The sequence below is a fragment of the Epinephelus fuscoguttatus genome, linkage group LG7, assembly GCF_011397635.1.
Source record: "Epinephelus fuscoguttatus linkage group LG7, E.fuscoguttatus.final_Chr_v1".
Classification (NCBI taxonomy): domain Eukaryota; kingdom Metazoa; phylum Chordata; class Actinopteri; order Perciformes; family Serranidae; genus Epinephelus; species Epinephelus fuscoguttatus.
In genome coordinates this window covers 35285773-35310429 of record NC_064758.1, presented here as the reverse complement: position 1 = coordinate 35310429, position 24657 = coordinate 35285773, and the positions used below count along the sequence as shown (strand labels likewise).

General features: G+C 42.2%; 2 protein-coding genes across 3 annotated transcripts; one reads left to right on the top strand and one right to left on the bottom strand.

Annotated features, from left to right (window-relative positions):
• Window positions 1-289: 289 nt before the first annotated feature.
• LOC125891092 (semaphorin-3F-like) lies at window positions 290-17239 on the top strand. 2 transcript variants are annotated; one of them, XM_049580057.1, is made up of 19 exons: window positions 290-501; window positions 605-774; window positions 2624-2760; window positions 9042-9202; window positions 9299-9361; window positions 9477-9596; window positions 9804-9897; window positions 9989-10108; window positions 10229-10374; window positions 10481-10595; window positions 10692-10761; window positions 12453-12597; window positions 12696-12918; window positions 13005-13093; window positions 13192-13233; window positions 13324-13481; window positions 13569-13636; window positions 13735-13862; window positions 15006-17239. In XM_049580057.1, exons 3-19 carry the CDS (start codon window positions 2649-2651, stop codon window positions 15411-15413), a joined length of 2262 nt encoding a protein of 753 aa, XP_049436014.1. In that variant the 5' UTR covers window positions 290-501; window positions 605-774; window positions 2624-2648; the 3' UTR covers window positions 15414-17239. The 2 variants fall into 2 exon arrangements, with proteins under 2 accessions (XP_049436014.1, XP_049436015.1); XM_049580058.1 differs by having other exon boundaries at window positions 292-501; window positions 15036-17237.
• Window positions 17240-17328: 89 nt separating this feature from the next.
• Window positions 17329-24589, bottom strand: LOC125891094 (wiskott-Aldrich syndrome protein-like). Its single transcript, XM_049580059.1, has 11 exons — window positions 24343-24589; window positions 23354-23494; window positions 20654-20740; window positions 20400-20496; window positions 19644-19673; window positions 19515-19547; window positions 19212-19413; window positions 18520-18695; window positions 17867-18420; window positions 17609-17720; window positions 17329-17521 (listed from the first exon to the last, which is right to left on the bottom strand). The coding sequence occupies exons 1-11, from the start codon at window positions 24442-24444 to the stop codon at window positions 17463-17465; spliced, it is 1593 nt and encodes a 530-aa protein (XP_049436016.1). The 5' UTR covers window positions 24445-24589; the 3' UTR covers window positions 17329-17462.
• Between the last annotated feature and the right edge of the window lie 68 nt (window positions 24590-24657).

The following is a 24657-nucleotide window of genomic DNA, read 5'->3' as shown; positions in this document are numbered from 1 at the left end:
AGAGCCGGCTCCTCTTTAATAGTGGATTTCAGCCCCTGAATCATGTATAAGAATAGTCTGCGGGGCCCTCCTGGTGCATGAGAAAAACATTTATACAAAACAGTGGCTGCGTGCCCATCACCATGTAACTGAATTATTCAGCTTAAATAAACTTTGCCAAGAGAGAAGTACTGAGCTGACATAGATGGATAGCAGTTTACAGTAGAGTGTGCTAAGCTCACCAGCAGTGACAGGGTTAATCATACCCATATGGTGTACCAAGAGGTTTGGTCCAATGCTGCTGTGGGCCAACAGGAGAGGGAAGGCTGGGTGGGGGCAGAACAGAAGGGAGAGGACAGCAGGGCAGACACTCTCCCAACACCTGCACCTGGTCACTTGATTCACACTCCAACAACTCCCCTTTAAAGGATCAATGGAGCGACCTCTCCTTCACATCACCGTGATGGTTGCAGCCATCCAGGCTTAAACTTTTTTTGGAAAGAGAGGACCAAGGGATCAGCTGTGGGTTTTTCTTTTTTTTTTTTTCTCATGTTGCATGGAAGAAATACCGTCAGTTAACAGCGACTGATCAGGCAGCCTTTTTCTCTCTCTGTCTCTCTCAAAGGGGGAATTTGCAAACCTATCGGATTGTTTTATGCCTGCGCAGCGCTGCTGACAGAAGATTTTCCAATCCGGCTCCGAGTGCTCCAAACGCGGGGAATGCAGCGGTAACATCCCGCAAGTTTTTGGATCTCAGAGGCGTCACCGACAAAAGCCAGAAAGCAAAAAATAAAGGTAGGACATTTAACTTCACCCTGGTTTAACTTTTAACTCATGTCTGGTTACTCTGTAGCGGAGGGTAGATGGGCTGTGAAGTACTCACATTTGTTCGGTTCCTATTTCTGGATGTTGAGTTCACAGGTAAGTGCGCACTCCACCGCGGGAAAGGGAAACTAGGTTATTGAAATCCTGTAATTATTTTTATTTAAAGAGAAACTATATGTTATTACAGCTGAACTTTAATCTGCACTGTCGTTCCCACCCAGCGCAGAAAGCCAGCAGTCATTCATACACATACCTCCAAGTACAATCAGGCCATCAGACAGACAGTACAGAGCCACACAGGCATATTATTATGTTTCAGCCCCTGACTGATGATTTTATTTTTATTTCAAGATATTTTAATAGGAAAACTCACCCTTGAATTCTTTTTATAGCCTCACCAGATGAAATAGTATGAGTAGGACATGCATTTTCATAATCACAAAGCCATTTTGCCTTGTTGCCTAACCATTTTCCTGCAAAATACTAATCAAATATGGCTTAAAATGCTCATTTTATTATGGTTAATATTAAATATTCTTGGAAACAACTAGTGTTTATTTATTATTTATGTATTTGTTTTTATAAAGTCTGTGATTCTGAGCATCTTTCTTCAGGGAACAAACACCTCAATGACATAAAATGTGTCCACATGATTTTGATCACCCATCTGATGGTGCATATGTATTATTAACACCGAACATACAGTGTTTGATAGGAGAGATACAGATCAAGCTTCCCCTGGTGAGCACATATATGGCAACTGTGTGATTATGCCAGGAAGCCTGCGAGGCGTTCACCAGTGGCTTCTGTTTTTAATTTCCAAATGTTCAGCATGCCAGTCATTTCAGTTTCATCACACTGTTCCTGATTTTGATTGTGGGGGGAAATAATTTAATCTAATGTGTCACATATTAATCAATGCCTCGTTGTGAAACATGATGTATTGGTGTGTTTTGTGAAACCTCTCTCTCTAGTCCTCCACCGTGAGTGTCTCTCTCTCCCCATAAAAGCCCTCGTTTTCCAGCCTTGTAGCGTGTGCCACAGGGGGCCCTCGGCTACATGGATGCCATGAGGAAAAAGAAAAGCCCGTGGGATGGTTTATAGCTCGAGCAAAGCACACCTTCAGGGAGACAATTTAATGGATGTTGTGGACTCAGCTTTTAGTATTCATAATTTATATGGGATCCTCTCCAGCAAAGTGCAGATGCATAATGAATGCTTGAGTTAAGGTCTAACAGTTAGACTACGTCTCAACACCCCTAAACTGTCAGAAATTGTTTCAGCGAGGACTACCTGTTTCTTTGAACTGTCATGCGTTTCGCTCGTCAGCTCCTGGAAGGACGTGGACGTGCTTTGTTGAAAGACCGAGACGGAGGCAGAGGGAATCACTGATGGGCATCAGACTCTTGTTTTATTCAGTTTTCTGGCAAAATGTAGATGAAATATATGTTAAAGAACATGTAATATGTTTAAGAGTATGTACAAGATGAAGACAAAATCGCCCTTTTCAGACTTTCTTCCATGTGGCTGTGCTCGCAAACGCCATTATACAGTCTCAACACATACCTCACTACATTTACACTTTAAATAAATAATAGGGCTGTCATATTTTCCAGAGCAGGTGTGAAGATTTGGACGTTGTTCCCTCCTGCCAAACTATACGTCTCGCCTTGGAAGGCTTCAGGCCAAACTTCTGATCAGAGAGATCAGAGAAAGAGAGAGAGAGAGTGTCTTGTCTGTCCTTCCTTCTTTTTCTGTCTCCTATTTCTCATGGGGCACTCTATAATAATAGTTCATTCCTCTTTCTTTTTTCGTCCAGATTTAGATCTCTGCGGGCTACCTGCATGACTGTTACCATGACAGCATCTGGAGCCCAACTCCTCCTGTTGGCCTTATGTGTTTACAGAGGCTCGGGCCTGCAGCAGTCTGCTCCGCGGGTTCGCCTCTCCTTCAAAGGTGAGCTCGTACAGATTAACTCCAAACTCCTCTGACAGCAGGGATTGTCTTAATAGTTTCTTTAACTCATGGGCGGATTATGAGACAAAGGGCTCCTGGGCACAGATATGCAGAAGGCCCAAACATCTCCCACACAGGAGCAAAACACACTTTGTGGTGGTATTGCGCCACTGTGTAGTCGTTAGGCTTCTTTTTGTGGTTTTGTGTCTCTTTGTTGTCATTATGTTTGTCTTTGGGTTAATGTTATATCTTCTTTTTGGTCATTTTGTGTTGCTTTGTAGTCATTTGTGTGTCCCTGTGGATGTTTTGTGCCTCTTTGTGGTCATTCTGTGTCTTTTTGTAGTTGTTATGTCTTTTTTTGGTGTTTTTGCACCTCTCTGTAGTTGTTGTGCATCATCCTGTGGTTGTTTTGCGCCTTTTTGCGTTTGTTGTGTGTTGTTTGTATCTCTGAAGTCATTTTGTGTCTTTTTTGGTTGTTTTGTGTCACTTTGAAGTCATTTGTCTGTCGTTGTGGTTGTTTTCCTGATTTTTGCAGGTCCTGTGCGTCTCTGTGTAGTCATTAGGCATCTTTTTGTGGTTGTTTTGTGTCTCTTTGAGGTCACTGTGTTTGTCTTTGGGGTAATATTGTGTTTTTTGGTCATTGCGTGTCTCTTTGTAGTTGCATCTCTTGGTAGTTATGTAACCTTCTGTGGTTTTGGTTTTCTTTGTGGTAATTGTGTGTCTTCTTTAGGTTGTTTAGTGCCTTTTTGTAGTTGTTTTGTGTCTCTTTGTGGCTTTTTGTGGTCTTTGAGGTAGTTTTGTTTGTCTTTGAGGTAATGTTGTGTCTTTTTTTTGGTAATTTTGTGTTTCTTTGTAGTCATTTGTGTCTTCTTTAGGTTGTTTTGTGCCTTTTTGTGGTAATTTTGTTTGTCTTGAGGTTATTTATTTATTTATTTTTGGTCGGTTAATGCCGCTTTGCGGTCATTTTGTGTCTCTTTGTTGTTGTTGTTTTTTGCTTTTTGTAGTCTTTGGAGTGATTTTGTTTGTCTTTTTGGTTATTTTGTGTCGCTTTGTATTCATTTGTTTTTCTTTTGTGGTTCTTTGTGCCTTTTTCTGGTTGTCTTGTGTCTCTTTGGGGTAATTTCGTTTGTCTTGATGTAATTCTGTGTCTTTTTTTGGTCGTTTTATGTTACTTTGTGGTAATTTTGTATCGCTTTGTATTCATTTGTTTTTCTTTGTGGTTGTTTTGTGTCTCTTTGAGGTCATTATGTTTGTCTTTGAGGTACTTTTGTGTCTTTTCGTCATTCCGTGTCTCTTTGTAGTTGTTTTATGTCTCATTTTTAGTGGTTTTCCATCGCTATGTAGTTGTTATGCATCTTTTTGTGGTTTTGCATTTCATTTTGATTGTCTTCAGGTAATTTTATGACATTTTTGGCTGTTTCATGTTGCTTTGTGATCATTTTGTGTCTCTTTGTGGTCGTTTTGTGGCTTTTTATATTCTTTGGGGTAATTTTGTTTGTCTTGAGGTCATTGTAATTGTCTTTGGGTTAATTTTGTGTGGTTTTCAATCATTTTGTGTCGCTGTGTGGTTGTTCCCTGCCTTTTTGTACTTGTTTACTTTTTGTGTCTGTTTTGTGTTGTTTTTAAGTTATTTTGTGTCCCTTTGTGGTTGTTTTGCCCACTTTTGTAGGCCCTAGGCCTCTGTGTGGTCTTTTGTGTCTTTTTGTGGTCATTTTGAGTTTCTCCTTGGTCAGTATATGTTAATTTGAGTGACATTTTGCAGGTGAAGGCCAGTAGGTCCGTTCAGTAATCTATCCATGCTTTTACTTGTTCGGTTCTTCCCACTAAGTCACTCACATGCACACAAACTCACGCACACACCAGCGGTTATGTTTCCTCTTTGTACATATGTAAAGAAGGTTATTTCCTGTCACACGTCAAACACTGCAACACTGAAAACAAAAGGTGGATATTACGTGTGGTTGGTTACTGGTAGTGCCCTTCGACAAAAGTTTCTCCCCACACCCTGAAACCTTCACGCAGTATAGTCTGACCTGTCATTCTTTCTTTGTTTTTAATGTCTGACATGATGACACAAGAAGGAAACACCTGAAATTTGATCACAAAATGATATTTTAGAGCTGGGATATTTTGGCAGCCAGGTGTGAGTTCAAAATGGGGGTGGATAGGGATATTAAAGCCTTTTTTTTTTTTTTTTAAGGGATTTTCCCATGCTGTCTCCTTGTCTTCATTAAATCTGATGGCAGAGGTTCACGTTACAAACATGTGGATGACACCTTTGATCAAAACAATGCAGGATGATTACAGTTATCTCTGCGTCCTTATCATGTTGTCACTTCAATTGCACCTGCGCGCTCACAAACACACACACGGCACACCTGAAGTACCTGTAAGTAAGACTTAGAGGTGTGAATCGGCTTTATAGCATTCTTTAGTGCTTTCATGTGGAGATGAGTCAAAAATGTTCTGCTCTCAGGTCAGGTCTAGGCAGTGTGTTAGGTGTCTTATCTTGTTCAGCCGCGGTGATTCACTGAGAAACATTTATGATTTTGTACGATGTCAACAAGAGACATCTGAGGCACATTAGAGGTGAGCTAATCATGAGATCTGGGTTTGATAACTGGGAGTTGGAGTCTACATGTGGTGCTGTTTTGAATTCATCTGATTTTGTGTGACTGAAAGCAGCTGTCTACGTGCTGTTTGTGGCTGTCGTGTTCCATTTGAGGCTCGAGAGAGTGATTGCAGTGCATTTTTATATGACCTTTAACACTAATCCGCTTGCTGTAAACAGCTTATACACACTGTTGTGGGGTTTTTTTGCAGCAGGGCACACAAAGTAGTAGTCTGACCAATTTCACAAGTTTGGTCTTGAACTTGATCACGTCCCTCCCCTGTGCAAGATGCAGGAATTCACATCTGTACAGAGCTCTCCATGACAAAATTATGCACTTATACAGAGCAGCTGAGAGGTGCTGAATTGTTAGATTGTCAAGGTTTTGCCGATAAAGCAGCCGCTTTCACAGACCTCCGCCACCCCTCCCCCTAATGCCAAACAAAAAGGAGAAAAGTTGGATTTACTCCCCAACTGTTTTCTGCCACTCCAAGGATTTATTGTTCATTGTTCATGACACCGAGTCTCTTTGTTCCCCCAAGGCGCCTGTGGAGGAGGTTTCGGGGCGGCTGGAGGACATGTGACTCTTGTGAACGAATGAGCCGGCCTGAGTGGCACTCTGGGGTCCAGGAGGGCCTGCAGAGGATAGAGAGATTGTACTGCTTCCTCTGTCGCTGGAAAGTTGTGTCAGTTACTTCAAAGGCACTGACTGCATCTCATTTGATAGAATTAGTCAGCATTGCTAGAGAGCAAAATGTGCAGTGTAACTGAAGCCGTGTTTTAGAATCTCATGCCCTCACGGTGCTGTCACCAGTTTGTTCATACTTGAAATTTGCCCGCGACTAAACGACAGTGGTCATTAGTGACAATATGTTGTCAAGTTGTAATGTGAGAGCTCATAGTAGCTCCATACTTGAATCGTGTGTCCTTCCCAGTGTTTCCCCACCAGTGTCAGAATGCTGTCAGGGGATAAGTGTTTGCTGAATGTTTACCAGATGATGGCAGTACATTGTTTGCTATTTTTGGAGAATGGAGACATGTATAGGGGTGTGGTGTTTCTACATTTAGCCTGTTCAGTGAATCCACTATGGCCCAGTGGAGCTCCGCCAGAGGCTTGTTATCCTGTGTTTACCTCTCAGGAACAGAACCGGACCTCATCCCCACCTCAAAGACTCCATCTCATGTCGTCCGGACGGAGATCCGATTGCGTGGCTTATTTTAGTTAGGCACCTTGACTGCATCCTGTTAACATTGACCTCAAAAAGGAAGATGGCAGGGGGCTTTGATGTAAATAAAGATTGTGCTTCCTCCTGAATCCCTGTAAGCTGGCTTCTGAGGGACTGTGTGAACATTTGTCAATACATAAGCCTGCTGTCTTTAACATGCCTCCACTGTGGCCCAGTGTGCACATATGTTTGCCAGTGTCTCACACATGCCACAGATGTGTGTGGGTGGCTTTTTATGTGTTCAAAATGAATTGTTGGATGGAAGAATGGAAAGAAATCAAGTTTTGAGGTATAGTGCAGCTCACAGTCCATTTGTCTCGCAGCAGATAAAAATTGTTCAATCAAAGCTTTCAGGAGAACAAAAAAAAAAAAAAAAAAGGAGCAACATTTTCCACTGCAGCGTGTCTTAACAGGTTATGCTCTGCTGAACACAATCCTGATCTTAAGAATTAGCTGTGAGTTCCACTGACCGTGTTTCCTAAGGGACCTGCTTTTTCGCCTAACTCCACTGGGCATGTGGCGCCTTAAACTCAATCAGCCGGTCAGGACACATAAAATATTGAGATCTTAAAAGCGAATATGTTTCTTAAAATGCTCCAAGTCGAGTTATATTTAATCAGTGACACACATTTTCCAGAAAAGTAGTGAGAAGGGTGTTGTTGAAGGGGCTGTAAGTTCATCCAAGTCAGTAATGAAACATGTTAAAGGCATAAAGGGGATAATGGGACTAGATTTTAAGAGGTAACCTCTGCTCCCCCTGCTGTTAGTCTCCCAAATAGTGAAGATATGTATTCTTTAAAGGGACAGTTCCTCCAAAAATCAAAAATACATATTTTTCATCATACCTGAAGTATTATTTGTCAGTGCAGATTGTTTTGGTGTGAGGTACAGAGTCTTGGAGATATTGGCCATAGAGATGTCTGCCTTCTTTCTCATATCATGAAACTAGATGGCACTCAGCTTGTAGTGCTCAAAGTGGCAAAAAAACAACAACATACTTTTAAAAAACTCAACAGCAGTGTGTCTTCCAAGAAATCATGACCTTGTTATTAGAGATAATCCACAGACCTTGTTGTGAGCAGTTTCATATACAAACTATTTTCTTTGCTTTTTTTCCATACTACACCCAACGACCTTGGATACACCCATGCAGAAAGAAGGGTGCATCTACTGTTAGCTCACCTAGCTAGTTAATGTTACAGAGTAGATGCACGCTTCCTTCTGCGCAGTGATACAATTGGCAGGTGTAGTTCAGCAGAAGGAAAATATTTCCTACATGAAACTGCTCACAACAAGGCCTGTGGATCATCCTGAGTACCCAGGTCATGATCTCTGGAAAGAGACATTGCTGTTTTCAATGTATGTTTTTGGCAGTTTAAGAAGGGATGCACACGATCAGTCGGCTAGTCATTAAAAGGTTGCTACCCTAGCTAGCAATCACCACAAACTCCAGCTGGTTAAAATTTCATTTAAAATTAATTTCCCAAAGATTTATTTTCCTAAGGAATAATGTCTACAATAACTTTCATTCATTGAGTTACATGCTTTGTAGGATAATGTGCAGTGTTCATAATGTACAGTACAAACAGCCACACATTTCAGTCTTACTTAAAATACAATCTGATTACTGAATGATGTGATTAATGATTTTAAATGGCTCTTGTAATACATATAATACATATTAGGGGTGGGCGATATGGCCCTCAAATAATATCATGATATTTCAGGATGTTTTTGTGATAACGGCATACTTGACGATATGACAAATCAGCCGTGTTGCTGCCAGAGGAGCCGCTGAATAAGTTCCCTCTGAGCGGTACGTCGCTAAAAGAGTCTGAGTGGTGCGGGGCTGTTCATAAAACATTCAGGACACAGTTTATTCCACACTACTGAAGCTGCTCCTCTTTTTGGAACCACTGCGGCGTCGGTAATAATTTCCCTTTCAGCCATGCTTGTTGTTGCCGTGGGTAACAGTATGACGTCATATGTCAACATGCCCAAATATTGCGAGTAACAGGATATGAGTTTTCATATATTAAAAATTATATTGGTATTATTGCAAATGAGATGATATGGCACATCCCTCTTACATATACGTAATCTTTTCTCAGACATTGTTTGACCTTGTCGATTTAAATTGTACTCAATTTGGACTGTTTCCTGATTATCTGACTTTAAGACTAGTCGACTAGTTTCAGCTTCCATTTAAGCATCAAATTAGTTATTAGGAATACCCCTAGCTTTGAGCACCACAAGTCAAGGGCCATTTAGTTCCATTATATTAGAAAGAGGGCAGACAGCTCTACGGCCGAAATCTCTAACTCTGTAACGCACACCAAAACAATCTAGATTGATAAATGGCACGACAGGTAAAAGGAAAAGTATCTACTTTTGATTTTGTGGTGAACTGTCCCTTTAACAAAGCTGCAACCCCTTTCACACAGAGCTGATGGACACCAGGGCAGCGCGACCCTTCAGTTTCTCCTTCAACACCAGCGACTACCGCATCCTCCTGATGGATCAGGACCAGGGCCGCCTGTACCTGGGCAGCCGGGAGTACCTGGTGGCTCTGGACATGCACAACGTCAACAAGGAGCCTCTCATAGTGCGTATCAACTCTGACTAAATCTATCTGCTATTTGGCATCTGCCATCAAGTCATTAAATGTAATGATCATGTTTGTTGTTTTTTGAAAATACAGATCCACTGGCCAGCGTCCGCTAAGAGAAAGGGAGAATGTCAGATGACAGGAAAGGGAAGACAGGTGGGATCATGTTTTTACATCCTGCTCTTTCAAAAACCTAGAGCTTTCAAGATGTCACAATGACGATGATGATGATGATGTTTGAATTCCATTTGTCTTACTCCTCTTTGTCCAGGGTGAATGTGCCAACTTTGTGCGTCTGATAGAGCCGTGGAACCGCACCCACCTCTACACCTGTGGAACGGGGGCGTACCAGCCTATCTGCACATTCATCAACAGAGGCTGGAGGGCAGAGGTGAGCACAGAGACATTTACAGTTTCCCCCCAGAGTGGGATTTACAGCAAAAATCCCTCAGCTGTAGGCCTGGAAAGCGTTGTCCTGCTAAATATTTCAGGACTACAAACTGGGACACTGATTTGTTTGTGATTTTCCTCTGCTCCCATGTGACGTTTTAACGGCCTATTTTTATGCACACTCTCTCTGTCTAATCTGCTTCTGCAGGACTACCTGTTTAGGCTGGTCCCTGGGTATGTGGATTCAGGGAAGGGAAAATGTTCCTATGATCCCAAACAGGAGAGCGTTGCGGTTCTGATCAGTAAGATGTGCTTCATTTATAGGAAAGACACAAAATCTTATCAGATTCCCGAGCTGAGTCTGACCTTGCTATTCTCTCGTCTCCTCTGCAGATGGTAACCTGTATGCAGGGGTCCATATCGACTTCATGAGTACAGATGCTGCTCTGTTTAGAACCATGGGAGGGAGAACAGCAATCAGGACAGAGCAGTATGACTCCAGGTGGCTCAACGGTGAGTAAGTGTGGGTGTGAGGAGGTAAATGTTGCTGATTACAGGTTATGGTTCCCCTCGTTTTATTTGACAACCACTTGCCTCAATCCCTCTCTGTGCTGATCTGGTTTTATCCCCTAGAGCCCGTGTTTGTTCAGATCCAGCAGATCCCTGACAGTGCAGAAAGAAACGACGACAAGCTTTACTTCTTTTTCCGCGAGAAGAGTCTAGACTCAAGCGGCGGGGCGAGCCCCAGCGTCTTAGCCAGGGTGGGAAGAGTGTGTCTGGTGAGCCAAACCGCATCCTATACGTGGTGAAAGTATATGAAGCTTACCTTGTAATATGAAACGCACTGTGCTTATTGAGCCGTGACCTAATTCTCTTCCTGTCTAGAATGATGAAGGAGGCCAGAAGTCCCTGGTGAACCGCTGGACAACGTTCCTGAAGGCTCGCCTTATCTGTTCAGTGATAGGAGATGATGGAGTGGAAACACGATTTGATGAACTACGTGAGGCCACAATAAAATAATCACTGCGTTTAAACTGATGGCACTTTATTGCAACTGCTTTTAATGTGGTGTTATTGATTTCTTATCCTCTTCCAGGGGATGTGTTTATCCAGCCCACACAGGATGAACGAAACCCTACGGTGTATGCTCTCTTCACTACAGCAGGGTGAGTTGTTTTTGGAGGCTTGTTGATAAACACTAGGCAGCTCATTCACTGTTCATACATATACCCATGGAAAGTAGAGCACCACATTTAATATATAACCCACATAATCAGGAGGGCTGTGATCAAATAACCAGTGCGCTGATGAAGGGAAGAAGGAGGTGGTATAAAGAGGCAGGTTGAGATGGTGGATGTGTCAGTCAAAACAGGACTTTCCCCCATGACACTGGTGTTCAGACACATGTGAAACCAAGTGCTTTGAGTTGTTTTTTGGCATGTCACCATGTCTCTTTACCTCAACCAGCCTACGTAACTTGACTTGCCTAAACCTAACCTATGTAACTTTACTTGCCTAAACCTAACCAACATAACTTTACTTGCCTAAACCTAACCTATGTAACTTTACTTGCCTAAACCTAACCAACATAACTTTACTTGCCTAAACCTAACCTATGTAACTTTACTTGCCGAAACCTAACCTACATAACTTTACTTGCCTAAACCTAACCTATGTAACTTTACTTGCCTAAACCTAACCTATGTAACTTTACTTGCCGAAAACTAACCAACATAACTTTACTTGCCTAAACCTAACCTATGTAACTTTACTTGCCTAACCCTAACCTACGTAACTTCATTTGCCTAAACCTAACCTATGTAACTTTCCTTGCCTAAACCTAATCTATATAACTTTACTTGCCTAAACCTAATCTATATAACTTTACTTGCCTAAACCTAACCAACGTAACTTAACTTGCCTAACATTAACCTACGTAACTTCACTTGCCTAACCCTAACCTACGTAACTTAACTTGCCTAAACCTAATCTATGTAATTTACTCACCTAAAGATAACCAATGTACCTTAATTTCCCTATATTAACTTAACTTGCCTAAGCCTAAACTATGTATCTTCACTTGCCTTAACCTAAAGACGCCTAACCATGTTTCTTTTCCTAAACCTAACCTACATAACTTTACTTGCCAAAACCTTACCTATGTAATGAGGTGCCTAAACCTAAAGATGAGGGCTGTCCTCAGCTTTTGGGCATTAAAGCCTCAGTGAGAAATATCCACAATTAATCAACGCCTAGGGGGAATGAGGGTAGAGGAGGACATAAATCAGACTAAAACACAATTAGCCACTTTGTTAGCATGTTGGCAGGTTACAAGAATACTTTGCAAGACGGCTAAGATGTTACCTACAGTTCTCAGGTAATTTGCCAAGCCTGTTGTACTTTAATTTGCCATTACTGGCACACAGCTTTTTGGGGGTCATCTTCACAAAGTTTGAAACTTTTCCATTTTCTTAGTTTATGGGCTATTTGCAAGCTTTGAGGCTTTGAAGCATTCGTGTCAGCCCTACTAAAGACATCCAACCATGTTTTTTTCTAAACCATACCTATGTAACTTTACTTGCATAAACCTAACCTATGTAACTTTACATTAAGTATGCAATGTCATTTCTAGGGTGCTAATTTGTTAGATATCATTGGAACCATTGTGTGTGCATTTCAGAAGATTTCATATGAACTATGTACTAGGAGAATACGTCACACCTCACCCAACTTCACAGAACATGTTCCTTTTTTTCTCCACACATTTTTGTGGCCAATTCATGCTTTAATTTCAGGTATAGGGTGCGAGCTGTCTCCTACCTCTCCCTCTTACCTTAATTGTCTGTTTCTGCTCAAGCTCTGTGTTCAAAGGCTCAGCGGTCTGCGTGTACTCCATGGCTGATATCCGCAATGTCTTCAATGGACCATTTGCCCACAAACATGGCCATAATTACCAATGGACAGAGTACACTGGCAAGATTCCCTACCCACGGCCTGGGACAGTATGTTTCAGTCATGTTATCTCCAATCAAATAAACCACAAACATCTAAAAAAACACTTAACAAATTATTTTTCCACCTCTTCTCTCTTCCCATCCAGTGTCCAGGAGGAACCTTCACTCCTGGTATCCGTTCCTCCAAGAACTTTTCAGATGAGGCTGTGAATTTCATCCGAGCCCATCCTCTCATGATCCATCCAGTTTATCCAATCCACCGCCGCCCCCTGGTGGTGAGAACTGGGGTGGACTACCGCTTCACTGCCCTGGTAGTGGATCAGGTGGATGCTGTGGATGGACGCTATGAGGTGCTCTTCTTGGGGACAGGTGAGGCAGTTGCAGGGCTGATGGCACTTTGTGGCCAGAAGATTAGTCTGGAAAGCAAATGTTAAAATAATTGTTCTCATTTCCAGATCGAGGCACCGTCCAAAAAGTTATAGTGTTGCCGAAGGACCCAACTAGCATGGAGGAACTGACACTAGAGGAAGTGGAGGTTTTCCGGGTATGTCTAAATATGTGGTCCTGAAGAGACAAAATACTGTAATCTCAAAGACTAAGAGGTGTTGCTGATTTATCTTTTTGCTGTTTATGAATTTACAGTCCAGAGCTCCAGTCAAAACTATGAAGATATCCTCCAAAAGAGTAAGTCTGACATGGTGATACATCTTTCAGTGTATAAATTCAACCACCCAGCCACACTGAGATCAATTTATTTTTCTTGTGTCACCACAGCAACAGCTGTACGTGTCATCAGACGCGGGGCTGACCCAGGTGTCACTGCACCGCTGTGGCGTGTACGGCCGGGCCTGCTCTGATTGCTGTCTGGCTCGAGACCCCTACTGTGCCTGGGATGGAGAGAGCTGCTCTGCCTTCACCCCATCCACCAAGAGGTCAGGGGCATCTCATATAATACAGCGCACTGTCTCTGGAATATAAAGTGATGTTGACTTAATTCTGAATTCTGGTCTGTGTCTCAGGAGGAGCAGAAGACAGGATGTTAAACACGGCGACCCACTGAGGCAGTGCAGGGGCTTCAATGCCAAAGGTGTGGCAGCCTTTTTGTGTGTTTAAGGATCATACACACTTCAAATTTTTGTTTGTTTTGAGCCGTTGTCACCATATCTTCTCTCTTTGTCTCCGCAGTGGAGAAACGTCTGAGAGAAACGGTGCAGTTTGGGGTGGAGGGGAGCAGTACATTCCTGGAGTGTCAGCCTCGCTCTCCCCAGGCTACTGTCAAGTGGCTGTTCCAGAGGGAAGGAAAGAGGAAAGTGGTGAGGAAGAACAGTTAGTTTTAGGAAATGTTAAAGGTATACTATGCAGGAATTGTTGGTTATTGTTTGTAAACACAACATTAAAGCTTGGCCCCTCCACCCTACATCTCTTGCATGTACACTGCAAGCTACTGTTGTGGGAGCAAAAATGGAAGGGGTGATACTTCAGCAAGCTCACTAAGCTAACCGCCAGCACCCACCTGTCCAACAGAAAACAGGCCACCTCTGCTTTGTTCTTCATCTTCGCTTTCAGTGCTCGCCAGCAAAACTGAAAGCCAACCTCAGATTCACTCTCATTTTGGAACGAGCTTCATCCACTTCCTGTTTCGCCACACTATATTTGCAGTTTTTGGGTGCTGCATCCATGGCGTTTTAGCTCCCTCTTGATGCGTGCCGCCACTACTTGATCACTACCTTTATTTTTTTTTTTAAAAAAGTTCTGACCTCACCTGTGGGCTGTTTTGGCTGGGGGCTACACAGAAGAAAATAAGACAGTGTCTCTGCAGATGAATACACTACCACATATTTAGGTTGTGGCCCCGATCACACACAAGGTGTTTTGCAGCTTGCAAATGTGAGGCGCACCGCACTTCCTTTTTTTGAAATCAATGCCACTATTAAAAAAAACAAACAAAAAAAAAACGCTTGCTGCACCTTTTTATTGTTGCCAGGCAACCACCCCATCAACCTCCTTACCCTAACCTTCCTGCGTAATCAATCAACCACTTTTTTTTTCACAGTAATTAGTATCTAGTCTCTAAAATGTTGAGGCAGAGGGTACTTGCTGTAGCTCTGGTTGAGGGTGAGAAACTGTCAGCAAATAGTTTGTTGGTCACAGATAAACAGAGATCTGTGTGGGTACATGAGACCCTAAAAAAAGAGGGTGGATTGTGGGGAGTAAAAACGGTGCCTCACAATGCAAAAAAACCCAAGCAACTCAGTTCTCTTAAAAAAAAAAAAAAAAAAAAAGCCACCAGCTGCCAAAACACTTTTTGTGTGATCAGGGCCTAAGAAGGATTTTTTTTGTGGGAGCCCAGACATTGTATATTTTTAGGAAACTCCTGCATAGTATATCTTTAAAGGGATTGTTTGACCTCATTTGTAACCTGTATACAAACTCAGATATGTTGTTCCCTCTCTCAGACTCCTGCGGTTTCATTCCCTTCTCTGCAGCTCAACCGTGTGGCAGGTGTTCTTAAGACCAACCATGGCATCCTCCTGAAGTCCCTCAACCAGTCAGACGCGGGGCTCTACCACTGCCTCGCCACTGAGAACAACTTTAAACACACAGTGGCCCGCGTGGCGCTGCGCATCCTGGATCGAGACATCGTTTTAGCTCTCACCGCTCAGGATGAGGACGAAGAGCCAAAAACTCGCCAAGCGGGACCATACCCAGAGTCGTCCCTCGTCTCCACGCCCTTCCCGCCCGAGATTAGACTGATTAACCAGTACTGCCAGTCCTACTGGGAACAACTCAGCCCCAAACAGCAGCAGCAGCGCAAGCGCACCAGCCGCAGGCACACAGAGGGCCAGGACCAAGGCCTCGGTTAGAGGACGGGACCGACGCTGTCCAACACTGGTCTGCGTGGACTTTTATGGTGGACTTTTATGTTTGACATGCATGTTTGTGTGTCGCCTCCAGTCATTAGGCAGGTGATGCTGTCATGCTGTCGTCAAAGTACTGTATTTGTGGTTTTGCAAGTGTCAGTCTAAAGAATGCAAATTGTGTATATTTTACATTACCTGTGACATTTTCCCAAAGAATACTGTACAGTTTTAGGATTTTCTGTCTTTCAGGGATCAGCTTGTGTTAAAGGACCAGCGGCTAGTCTTTAAGGGGGCAGAAATGGAACAAAAGTATGTTTTCAATAGTGTATTATCACCTGAATCTAAGAACTGTTGTGTTTTTATTACCTTACAATGAGTCCTTCATATCTACATCGGTAGCAGGTCCTTGTTCATGGAGCCTGTCATGTTGCACCGCCATGTTTCTACAGTAGCCAAGAAAGAACAGATCGAGATACGACTCTAGATAGGGCCTTTTGTGTTTTAACGTAACCTGAAGGCCTCTGTAGGTTCTCATACGTGCTTGGAAAGGGAGGGGTGAGCAGAGAAGTATTCAGTTGGTTGCAATCTGCAGTCTCACCACTAGATGTCACTAAATGATCCACACCACTCTTTTAATTTGACATTTAAATCAATTTACAGACTTGACACTCCCTCAAGATTCTTCACCAATCACAGAGATTGTTTTAAAACTTCTTCTCCATAGTGTGTTCAGGTGCTTGTGGCATCTGTTGCTTTAGAATCACTGTGGAAGATCAGCGTTTTAATCTGAGAACTTAAAAGAAATGTTCACAACTTCCATGTTTGTTCATCATGTGTCTCCTAGGTTTGATTTCCAATTGGCGGCTGATTCATCAAATTTGTAATTGTCTTTAAAGGCACCAACAAAGAAGAGTTTTCTAAACAAGACTGCTCACTATAATAGATTACATATTTCACACTTTTTTGTTGTTGTTTTGGAAAATTTCAGAGCCCTTGAAAGGTGATATTTTTTGTTTTGTGCACTCAAGATAATTAACTTGTTCCCACAAGATAATTAAGTTGTGTGCACAAAATAAAAACTATCACCGTTTGGGACTTCAGTGGCGCCATATAAATGGTAAACTGTGATGTAAAGTATATGCAGCATGTGGTTAACAGGCTCCAACATGCAAAACCACAGGTATGGTACTGTTAAGTATCTTGAAACAGAAATGTAATATATTGATTGTGAATATAATATATATGATCATTGGATTACTCTTGTATTGTATGAAGATAATATGATGATATAAATGCATAATGTTGCATGCGTATCTGTTGTTGTTTGTTGCAAGTTGTACATTTTACTTGGTGTGTACTGATGTTTGTAAGGTGTACTGTATTCTGTTAAGCTAATTCCATTGGATGTTGTCATATAATGACTCCCCTACTGTCCTGTGCTCTAGTGACCTACAGTATGTGAGTGTTGAAGATATGCATAGCATACAGTGTTCTTCCAGTTATGCACTTTGTCGGTGGTGGTATTCGAGGGGATTTTGGGATCTTTGCACAGATGTATGAGAAAATGAAACGGGAACTTAATGTTTTTTTTCTATGTACAGTATGTTATTATAAAAATGGGAATGGAACTGGCTCAGATTTAGTATTGATTGTTGGTGTTCTGTTGTATGCTGTATTTACAGATTTTTTTAAAACGGCTCTTTTTAGTGGAAGCATAAGGAACAAGATTTTTTTTTTTTCTTTTTTCCAGTCAGAGCCACATTCACCGTCATTGTGAGTGACACAGTGCTATGCTGTCATGCTGATGAATCCTACACTGGAAATGTTCGAACAAATATATAAACATTTCAGAATTCTCTTACACTTGTTTTCTGTCCCTTTCGAATCCTTATATTGAGTTATTTAGGATTTAATCACGTCAAGACATATTCCAGTTTTATTATTAATTCTCGAACCTGAAATTCAACATGTACCAGTACTGCAATTCAGAAGTTTGACATCAAAATCACAGTTGAAGGAAGTTCAAAATCCACACAAGCAAGAACTTCAACATCAGTCGTCCCATTCATCGTCCTCATCGTCGTCATCTCCACCGTCATCTTCGCTTTCCTCTGAAAGAGAGAACAAATACAAAGATATGAGTCCTTTCAGTTCAACTCTTCTGTTACATAGGGTGTTATTAATGTTCTGATATTTACCGGAGGAATGGATGACTTTACTCCTCTTCTGCATGACCATCATAAGAGCACCAACGATGCCTTCACCTGACTCTGGTGGTGTAGGCGCAGCTACATCAGGGCTGTCTGTCACCTATAACAGGAGAGAATTTAAATATCAACATCTGCTACAAACGTCCAGACAAACCATAATCATGATGCACAGCAGCATGTCAGTCCAGACTTGTGTACTTGTATAGCATGTATAAAATGCTTTTCAGAAAAAGAAGTTTGCGTTACATTTCTGAGCTTCTTCCCCAGTCGGATCTGATCCAACAGAGCTCCTCTGCCGTCCCCGCCTCCAGACACAGGAGCAGGTGGTGGCGGTGGGCCTCCAGGAGCAGGAGGAGGAGGTGGGAAATTTGAAGACATAGGAGGTAGGGGAGGTGGAGGGGGTGGAGGAGGAGGAGGTGGAGGGGCCCCTCCGCTGGGTGTCGATGGGACTGGAGGAGGTGGGAAACCCATGGAGCGCTGTTGGTTAGATGGCGGCATGGGAGGAGGCAGGGTGTGGGAGGACATTGGGGGCCTTGAGGGTGGCGGTGAGGAGAACTGAGAAGAGTGTGCTGATGGCGGTGGCGGTGGAGGACCGCCTCTGCTCGATGCAGGAGGTGGTGGTGGCAAGCCTCCACGTGAGGGAGGCGGGTGAGGGGGCGGGGTCCCTCGAGATGACTGGCCTGGGATAGGAGGCAGGGGGCCAGAGCGGCCTCGTGGAGGTGGAGGGGTGGGAGCGTGGGAGCCCGGCACAGGAGGCAGAGGTCCTTGTCTGCCAGGTGGAGGTGGTGGAGGTACACTGGCTGTAATGCAATGGAACAAGATAGGCGTAGCAATTCAGTCTGAACTTTAGAGAATCACATAGGGAGCAGTGAGATTAATAAAAAATGAATCAGTCTAACCTCTGTTCACCTCCCTCTTCACCGCCTCCATGCCTCCAGACTGCTCGATGACATTATAGATGAGCTGGGAGGTCTTTTCATCCTTCATCTCGTCTTCACCAATTCCAGCTTGGGAGAGCAGCTTCCACAGATCAGGGTCGAGGTTGTTGGGATCCCAGCCGACATGACTAACATGCCTGACAAGAAGGAAACAAAAGGAGACTCCTCATATTTTGGGTTTACTTGACCTTTTACTTCATTCTACTTGACTTAGACCTGTTGTTCTTGGTCGTGGACACTTTTTTGTGACATCTAGTGGTAGTAAGAGCAAAATACACTAATTCATGTAAAAACAAGATGGCAGCCGTCTCTGCCAAGTCAGTCTGCAGCCGATCCTGACACAAAAGAGGACACGATCCAAAACCTGATCACTTTTAATGGTTGAAACTTGTTTATTTAATAAAATTAATAATGTCTGACACTGTTAATTAGTAAGTGCTCATTTGGAGAAGTTGGGACTTTACTGTCGTCACAGTTAAGGACATTAGGCCATAATTATCATTGACAAAGTTTAGTTTTTTATACTAATCTGGTCCTACTGATCCCAAACAACTAGGAGAAATTAAAAATGCATACCAAACAAAAGTTCAGGTCTCAGGAGGATGTTGTAAAACCACATCCTCTCATGCCTAACATAGGGGCAAAACACTCACTTAAATCCACTGGGTGCCCCGATGTCTGCTTTGGAGATTTTGGGGCCCTTCTTCCCTTTTTTCTTATCCTTCTTTCCTTTGCTGATCAGGGCTGGGGAAGCAGCAGGTGAAGGCATCGAGCGGTACCGCGAAGAATGGATATCTGGGTTTTGGATGTCCACTGTGGCCATGTGAAAAGAGCCAGGGCTGCCAGGTGATGCGGCTGGAGGAGATACAATGCACAGGCAGGATGGCATGTTATTATTATTTAATTTCATGCATCACTGGTGGTAGAAAGAGTAACAGCAGAGACATGTTGTGCACCTTTCTCAGGAGGACGGGGCAGGGAACCTCTATCTGCAGTGACAGGAAACAGGAAAGAAATAGTTTTACTCATTGTTGGCTACGTATGTAAATGCAATCATGCAGTCGTGAAGTTCATTGCTATCTTACCACTGGGCGGCGGGGGGCGCTGTTTCCTTTCTGTCATTGGGAAGGAAGTGAGAGAAACCATTTTGAGACACATGCCACACCACAACACAACACACTCACATACATACATATATATATATTATATATATATAGTCAGCTAAAATAGCATATACATTTTTATCTATGTGAAATACCCTTAAAAAATAATATTCTACTGTTTGAATAAGAAAGTAAGAAATTATTTGTATTTTCTAGATTATTTATATATCTATATTATTTAAAGAGTAAGCTGAAAATTTACTACAGTTTCTGTTTAATGGAAGTCAGATTTTGGCAAAAAAAATAAATAAATAAATAAATAAGAATAAGAATAAATAAATGAAATAAAATAAAATAAAATGAAATAAAAATAAAATAAAATAAAATAAAATTAATGAATAAAAAATATAAATAGATAAATATGAATAAATAAAATAAAGTTTTTTAAGTTGATTATAATTATTTTTTCAGGGTCAAATTGCAAACAAAATATAAGCACCCCTCAAAAAATTAAAATAAATAAATAAAATAAAATGAATGAATAAAAAATGTAAATAGATAAATATAAATAAATAAAATAAAGTTTTTTGAGTTGATTGTCATTATTTTTTTCAGGGTCATATTGCAAACAGAATATTAGCCCAATAGCATATTGTAGTTGCAAATTTACCTCTAAATTGTATTTATTTTGTGCAAAAAATTACACATCACAGTGATATGACCTATGACCCCACTGACCTGAACGGGTGTGTCTCTGACTGATTTTATCCTCGACAACTTTTTGGAAATCGTCTGCTTCCTGCTGCAGAGCAAAGTTCAGCCCGACCTGACAGTCCTGCGTTGGTTAAGAAATAAACAAGTAATCACATTGAACGTGTTTCAACAGTTGACTTCCTGCTGATATTTGTAACGGAAATAATGGCAGTGCACCACATCAACAGCTTAACAGTGACTGAAGCGGGAGGAAGAAGGTCAAATGAGGGTGTGCTTACATCCGCTGCAAAGGTATGAAAGTACGGCTGTGGCGAGGAGTAAACAATCTGGTTGTAGAGCTCCTGCTCCCAAATCTGCCTCCCTGCCTGTGGAAGAGACACATGGTAAATATTTCTGCACAGCAACAATAATAAGTCACGTAAGATGTGAGTAATCATGTGCCATAGTTCAGTAGGGGAGACTGGGGATAGTTGTAACTAAGGGATGGTTGTAGCAGCAACACTTTAATCAAGAAGCCATGAACAGATTGTCATGTGATCAGTTTCATATATGGCTGATGCCTTATATGACCTTGGATGTGATAGTAAGTGCAGATTTTACAGTGAAAACACAAATTTTCAGACATGAAAGTAATCTTTTTGCACCATACACCCCCACTGTTGAAGTAAGAATTAAGTAATTAGATTAAGGAGAAGTCTATTAAAGGTAAAATATAGGGTATTTCATCTGCCAATCTCAAACCGCCATGCTGCTACAGCTAGTTTAACTGTGACAGTCAGGGGTTAGGATGGTTGTAACACAACTAACCCCCAGTGTCACATACTGTATGCATATACAAATTCAGTATGTAAATAAACACATGCAGTGCTCTAGAAGTAAGTTCATGTAACATTTTAAAAGCAGCAGCACCACTGTCAAGGCCAAATACAACACTGTGGGCAATGTATTACATATGGCACACAGTGCGACTGTCATTGCTAATTTCAGACTACCGCAGCTGTCATTTTCATGGCCAGTGCCCATGTTGTGTATGTAGCCAGTGTACTTGCACCCATGGGCACCTAGGTCTTAAATGGGACAGGGGTAGGTGCAATGGTTAGCATTGTTGCCTCACAGCAAGAGGGTTTCTGGTTTAAACCCATGGTAGGGGCTTCGTACCCGTGTTGGGGGAGCCTTTCTGTGTGGAGTTTGCATGTTCTCCCTGTGTCAGTGTGGGTTTTTCTGTGTACTCCAGCTCCCTCCCACAGTCCAAAGACATGCAGGTTAATTGGTGACTCTAAATTGTCTGTGGGTGTGAATGTGAGTGTGAATGGTTGCCCTGTGATAGTCTGGTGACCTGTCCAAGGTGTACCACGCCTGTTGTAAGCTTAAAGAAATTCTTACATTCTCCAGTTGTAAAAATATGAAGCCTATATCCAATTAAAAAAAGTTTTTTAGCATTTCAACAACGAAACTGTGTGTAATACATCTATTGCCTGGCACCTTTACCTTGAAATTTTGCCGAACCTCAATAGCAGTGGCCAGTCTCAAGTCTCCCTAGCGGGTTAGCTATAGATGCCAAATCCAAAAAAGTATAAGTCTCAGAATAAAGTCAAGAATTTAGTCAAGCGTGGACAGATTTGTTTGCTTTCACTGCCTCTGCAAAGTTAAAGTACCACTTTGACAGTAAAGGTTGCCGACTTCTGTAAACGAGGTGTGGTCAGGCTCGTTGTTAAGGCCTTGCTATATTGAGGCAGCTGAAAGTGTTTGTGCCACTGCCCAACAAAAAACTGGTGTGAAGTCAGAATGGCGCAGTATTTTCCTGCTGTTTCAAGGATGCATTAGTCAGACAGTAAGATGCGCCTACACAGAGTTACACTCTGCTTGTTACACACACAGGGAAGCTGGGGCTGTGAATCAGAAGTTTCATCATGATAAATTAATTTATTGATCACTAAATCTGCCATGTTACGATTTCAGTTCAGTTCAGAGCTTGCAATCGAGACAACATCAGTAAATATCCTCTGTCTTTTTCTTGGCTGCTCACCATTATCTGCCTGGCTAGGCTGCAAGCACTGTGTGAATGTTTAGAAGGAGGCGTGCTTTGACAGAATGGTGACACAGACGTGCCATGGAAACTTCAACATAAAGGTGTATCTTAAAGATGACGGTATGTACTTGTGTTTTCACTTAGCATTGATGATATTGGACCATTGATAACTGAATTGATATATCGCTCCAGATTGATGTATTGTCAGATTTAAAAGTCAGTGGTGAGTTCAGTTTGTTGTGGGGTGGTCTCAGTTTTTAATGCGTCACTCTTACTGTGTCAACTAACCCCTGGTTGTGTTACAACTTACCCAGGCAGTAAGGCAGCTTGAAACAATAGAACTCCTTGTATTTGACAACAATTAATTAATTCTGTGATATAGTTGGAGAAGTTGAAACCATTGCTATTTGTAGTAGGCAAATAAGGCTACTTTGTATAAAAATCTGAGAGCTCAAACCATGCGGAAACCTCCAGGGCCGAGAACTGAAGCCAACATGGTGGTGCCAAAAACTGCAGTTCTTTGCAGTTCTTTTCTTTCATCAACTGTACATGAGTACATTTTTTTTTACAACTCACCTGTTTACCTTATTTAGTTAAGGCTTAAAGTTACAGATAATTAAGGGCAGGCAGCTTTGAGTGACAGGCTGACTGCCAGTAGTGTCCTTGGCTTCTCAGACAGACCCCTCCTTCGCTCCTCCACACTGCCAGCCCATCGCCTAAACATGGTCACTTTTGTCTCCCAAAAACCAAGATGGCATTGGCCAAAATGCTGAACTCAAGGTTTCAGAACAAGTCAACAAACCAGTGGGTGATGTCACAGTAGCTCCGTCCAAAAAGTGTTACAACCACCTCTTGTCTCCCCTAACTTTGCATCGTTAATCTAAGGAGGATCTAAATATTCTTGTGATTAGACTCTTGGTATAAATGGCACCATTGTCTGAGAGGTTACCTTCAAATCATACATCCGTATGAAGTAGGAGCGCTGAGGGTTGTCTTTGATGAAGCACACCACTCCGGTGTGCTGCAGGCTCCATGTGGAGGGACTGTGAGGCAGAGCCATGAACAGCTGTGCTACTGCAGTGGCCATGGACTGAACACACACAGAGAGACAAACACACATTGAAAACAGTTAAGCACTGATAAGAAGCTCGGAAGCATTTTGTTGCACTTCATGTAAATCAACAGTTTGTGATGATTCACTTCCTCGTCGGCTTTATTTGTTTAGATAAGAACTTAAAGTGCTGTAATGCTGTTAATTTGCCAGCACTGATGTGTATATATGTCACTAAAATGTGCAGCTGGTGGTGCTCTGTTGTTGACACACACAGTGTTTGGCTTGGTATCTTAAAGAAAGTAAGGAACAAAGCAACTTCTGCTCTACTGTAAGACTAAACTCAGTGATAGAGTCTAATTCTGACACCAGAGGAGGAAATGGTTCAGCCACCATTTCCTGTTAACAGCTACCTCCTTTTTGTGATGACCTAATGTCAGCAAGTAATTTTAAACAGCATTAGCATGAACGTACGGTAAATTCCTTCGAAGAAAATATCTCAAAATAGGACTAGAATTCAAATTGACATGAGTGTAAATAAGGTAACAAATAGCAGCTTAGAAAAAGAGTCAAACTATGATGCAGTTTGGTAGTAAAGCTGAATATTTAATCTAACAGTCCTCAGCTCAGGTTTGTGCTCATCAACTGTACTCATTCAAATTCAGGATGTGATGTTTAACCACTAAAGGCAAAGGAGAGAAGTCTTGAGGGCTGAGACGATTTACATCACTATGCAGCAACTGGAACAACCTGTATTATCTTGGACACCTTCTGCTTTCACTTTTACAACAAACTCTGCTGTGAGAAAGGACACAAGACAAGAGAAATACAGCAGGTTATTATCCCCCACAATGGACAATCCCCTCCCTGGTCAGTTCAGGACTTACAGCACACCTTCTGCCCAGCAGGTCCTCCAACTTCTCATTCTCCTGGAGGCTCAACAAAGAGCTCCGGGCGCTCTTTGTTTTAGCTTTAGATCCACGGCTCATTGTCCTCTAATAATCTCCCAGTTTATCTTAAATTCATGTGTACAGCATTCGAAAAAGGCGTCCTGTCTCCCTGTCAGAATACTGAGCTCTACAGTCAAGGAAGTTTCTCTTCTCTGTTCTGCGCACACATCAACTGAAAGCAGGAAACGGACAACCGCACTTCTCTAACCCCCACTTTTCTTCTTTCTCTCAGACGCAGAGCACAAATGAATG

What these genes read in the sequence shown, in the direction of transcription:
- LOC125891092 (XM_049580057.1), top strand. Translation starts at nt 2,649, where the DNA reads ATGACTGTTACCATGACAGCATCTGGAGCCCAACTCCTCCTGTTGGCC. An exon ending in GAGCGTTGCGGTTCTGATCA is followed by an intron (nt 9,898 to 9,988) that starts GTAAGATGTGCT and finishes TCTCCTCTGCAG; the next exon opens with ATGGTAACCTGTATGCAGGG. An exon ending in GGGAAGGAAAGAGGAAAGTG is followed by an intron (nt 13,863 to 15,005) that starts GTGAGGAAGAAC and finishes TCCCTCTCTCAG; the next exon opens with ACTCCTGCGGTTTCATTCCC.
- LOC125891094 (XM_049580059.1), bottom strand. Translation starts at nt 24,444, where the DNA reads ATGAGCCGTGGATCTAAAGCTAAAACAAAGAGCGCCCGGAGCTCTTTG. An exon ending in GCGCCCCCCGCCGCCCAGTG is followed by an intron (nt 19,548 to 19,643) that starts GTAAGATAGCAA and finishes CTGTCACTGCAG; the next exon opens with ATAGAGGTTCCCTGCCCCGT. An exon ending in GAAGAGGGAGGTGAACAGAG is followed by an intron (nt 18,421 to 18,519) that starts GTTAGACTGATT and finishes ATTGCATTACAG; the next exon opens with CCAGTGTACCTCCACCACCT.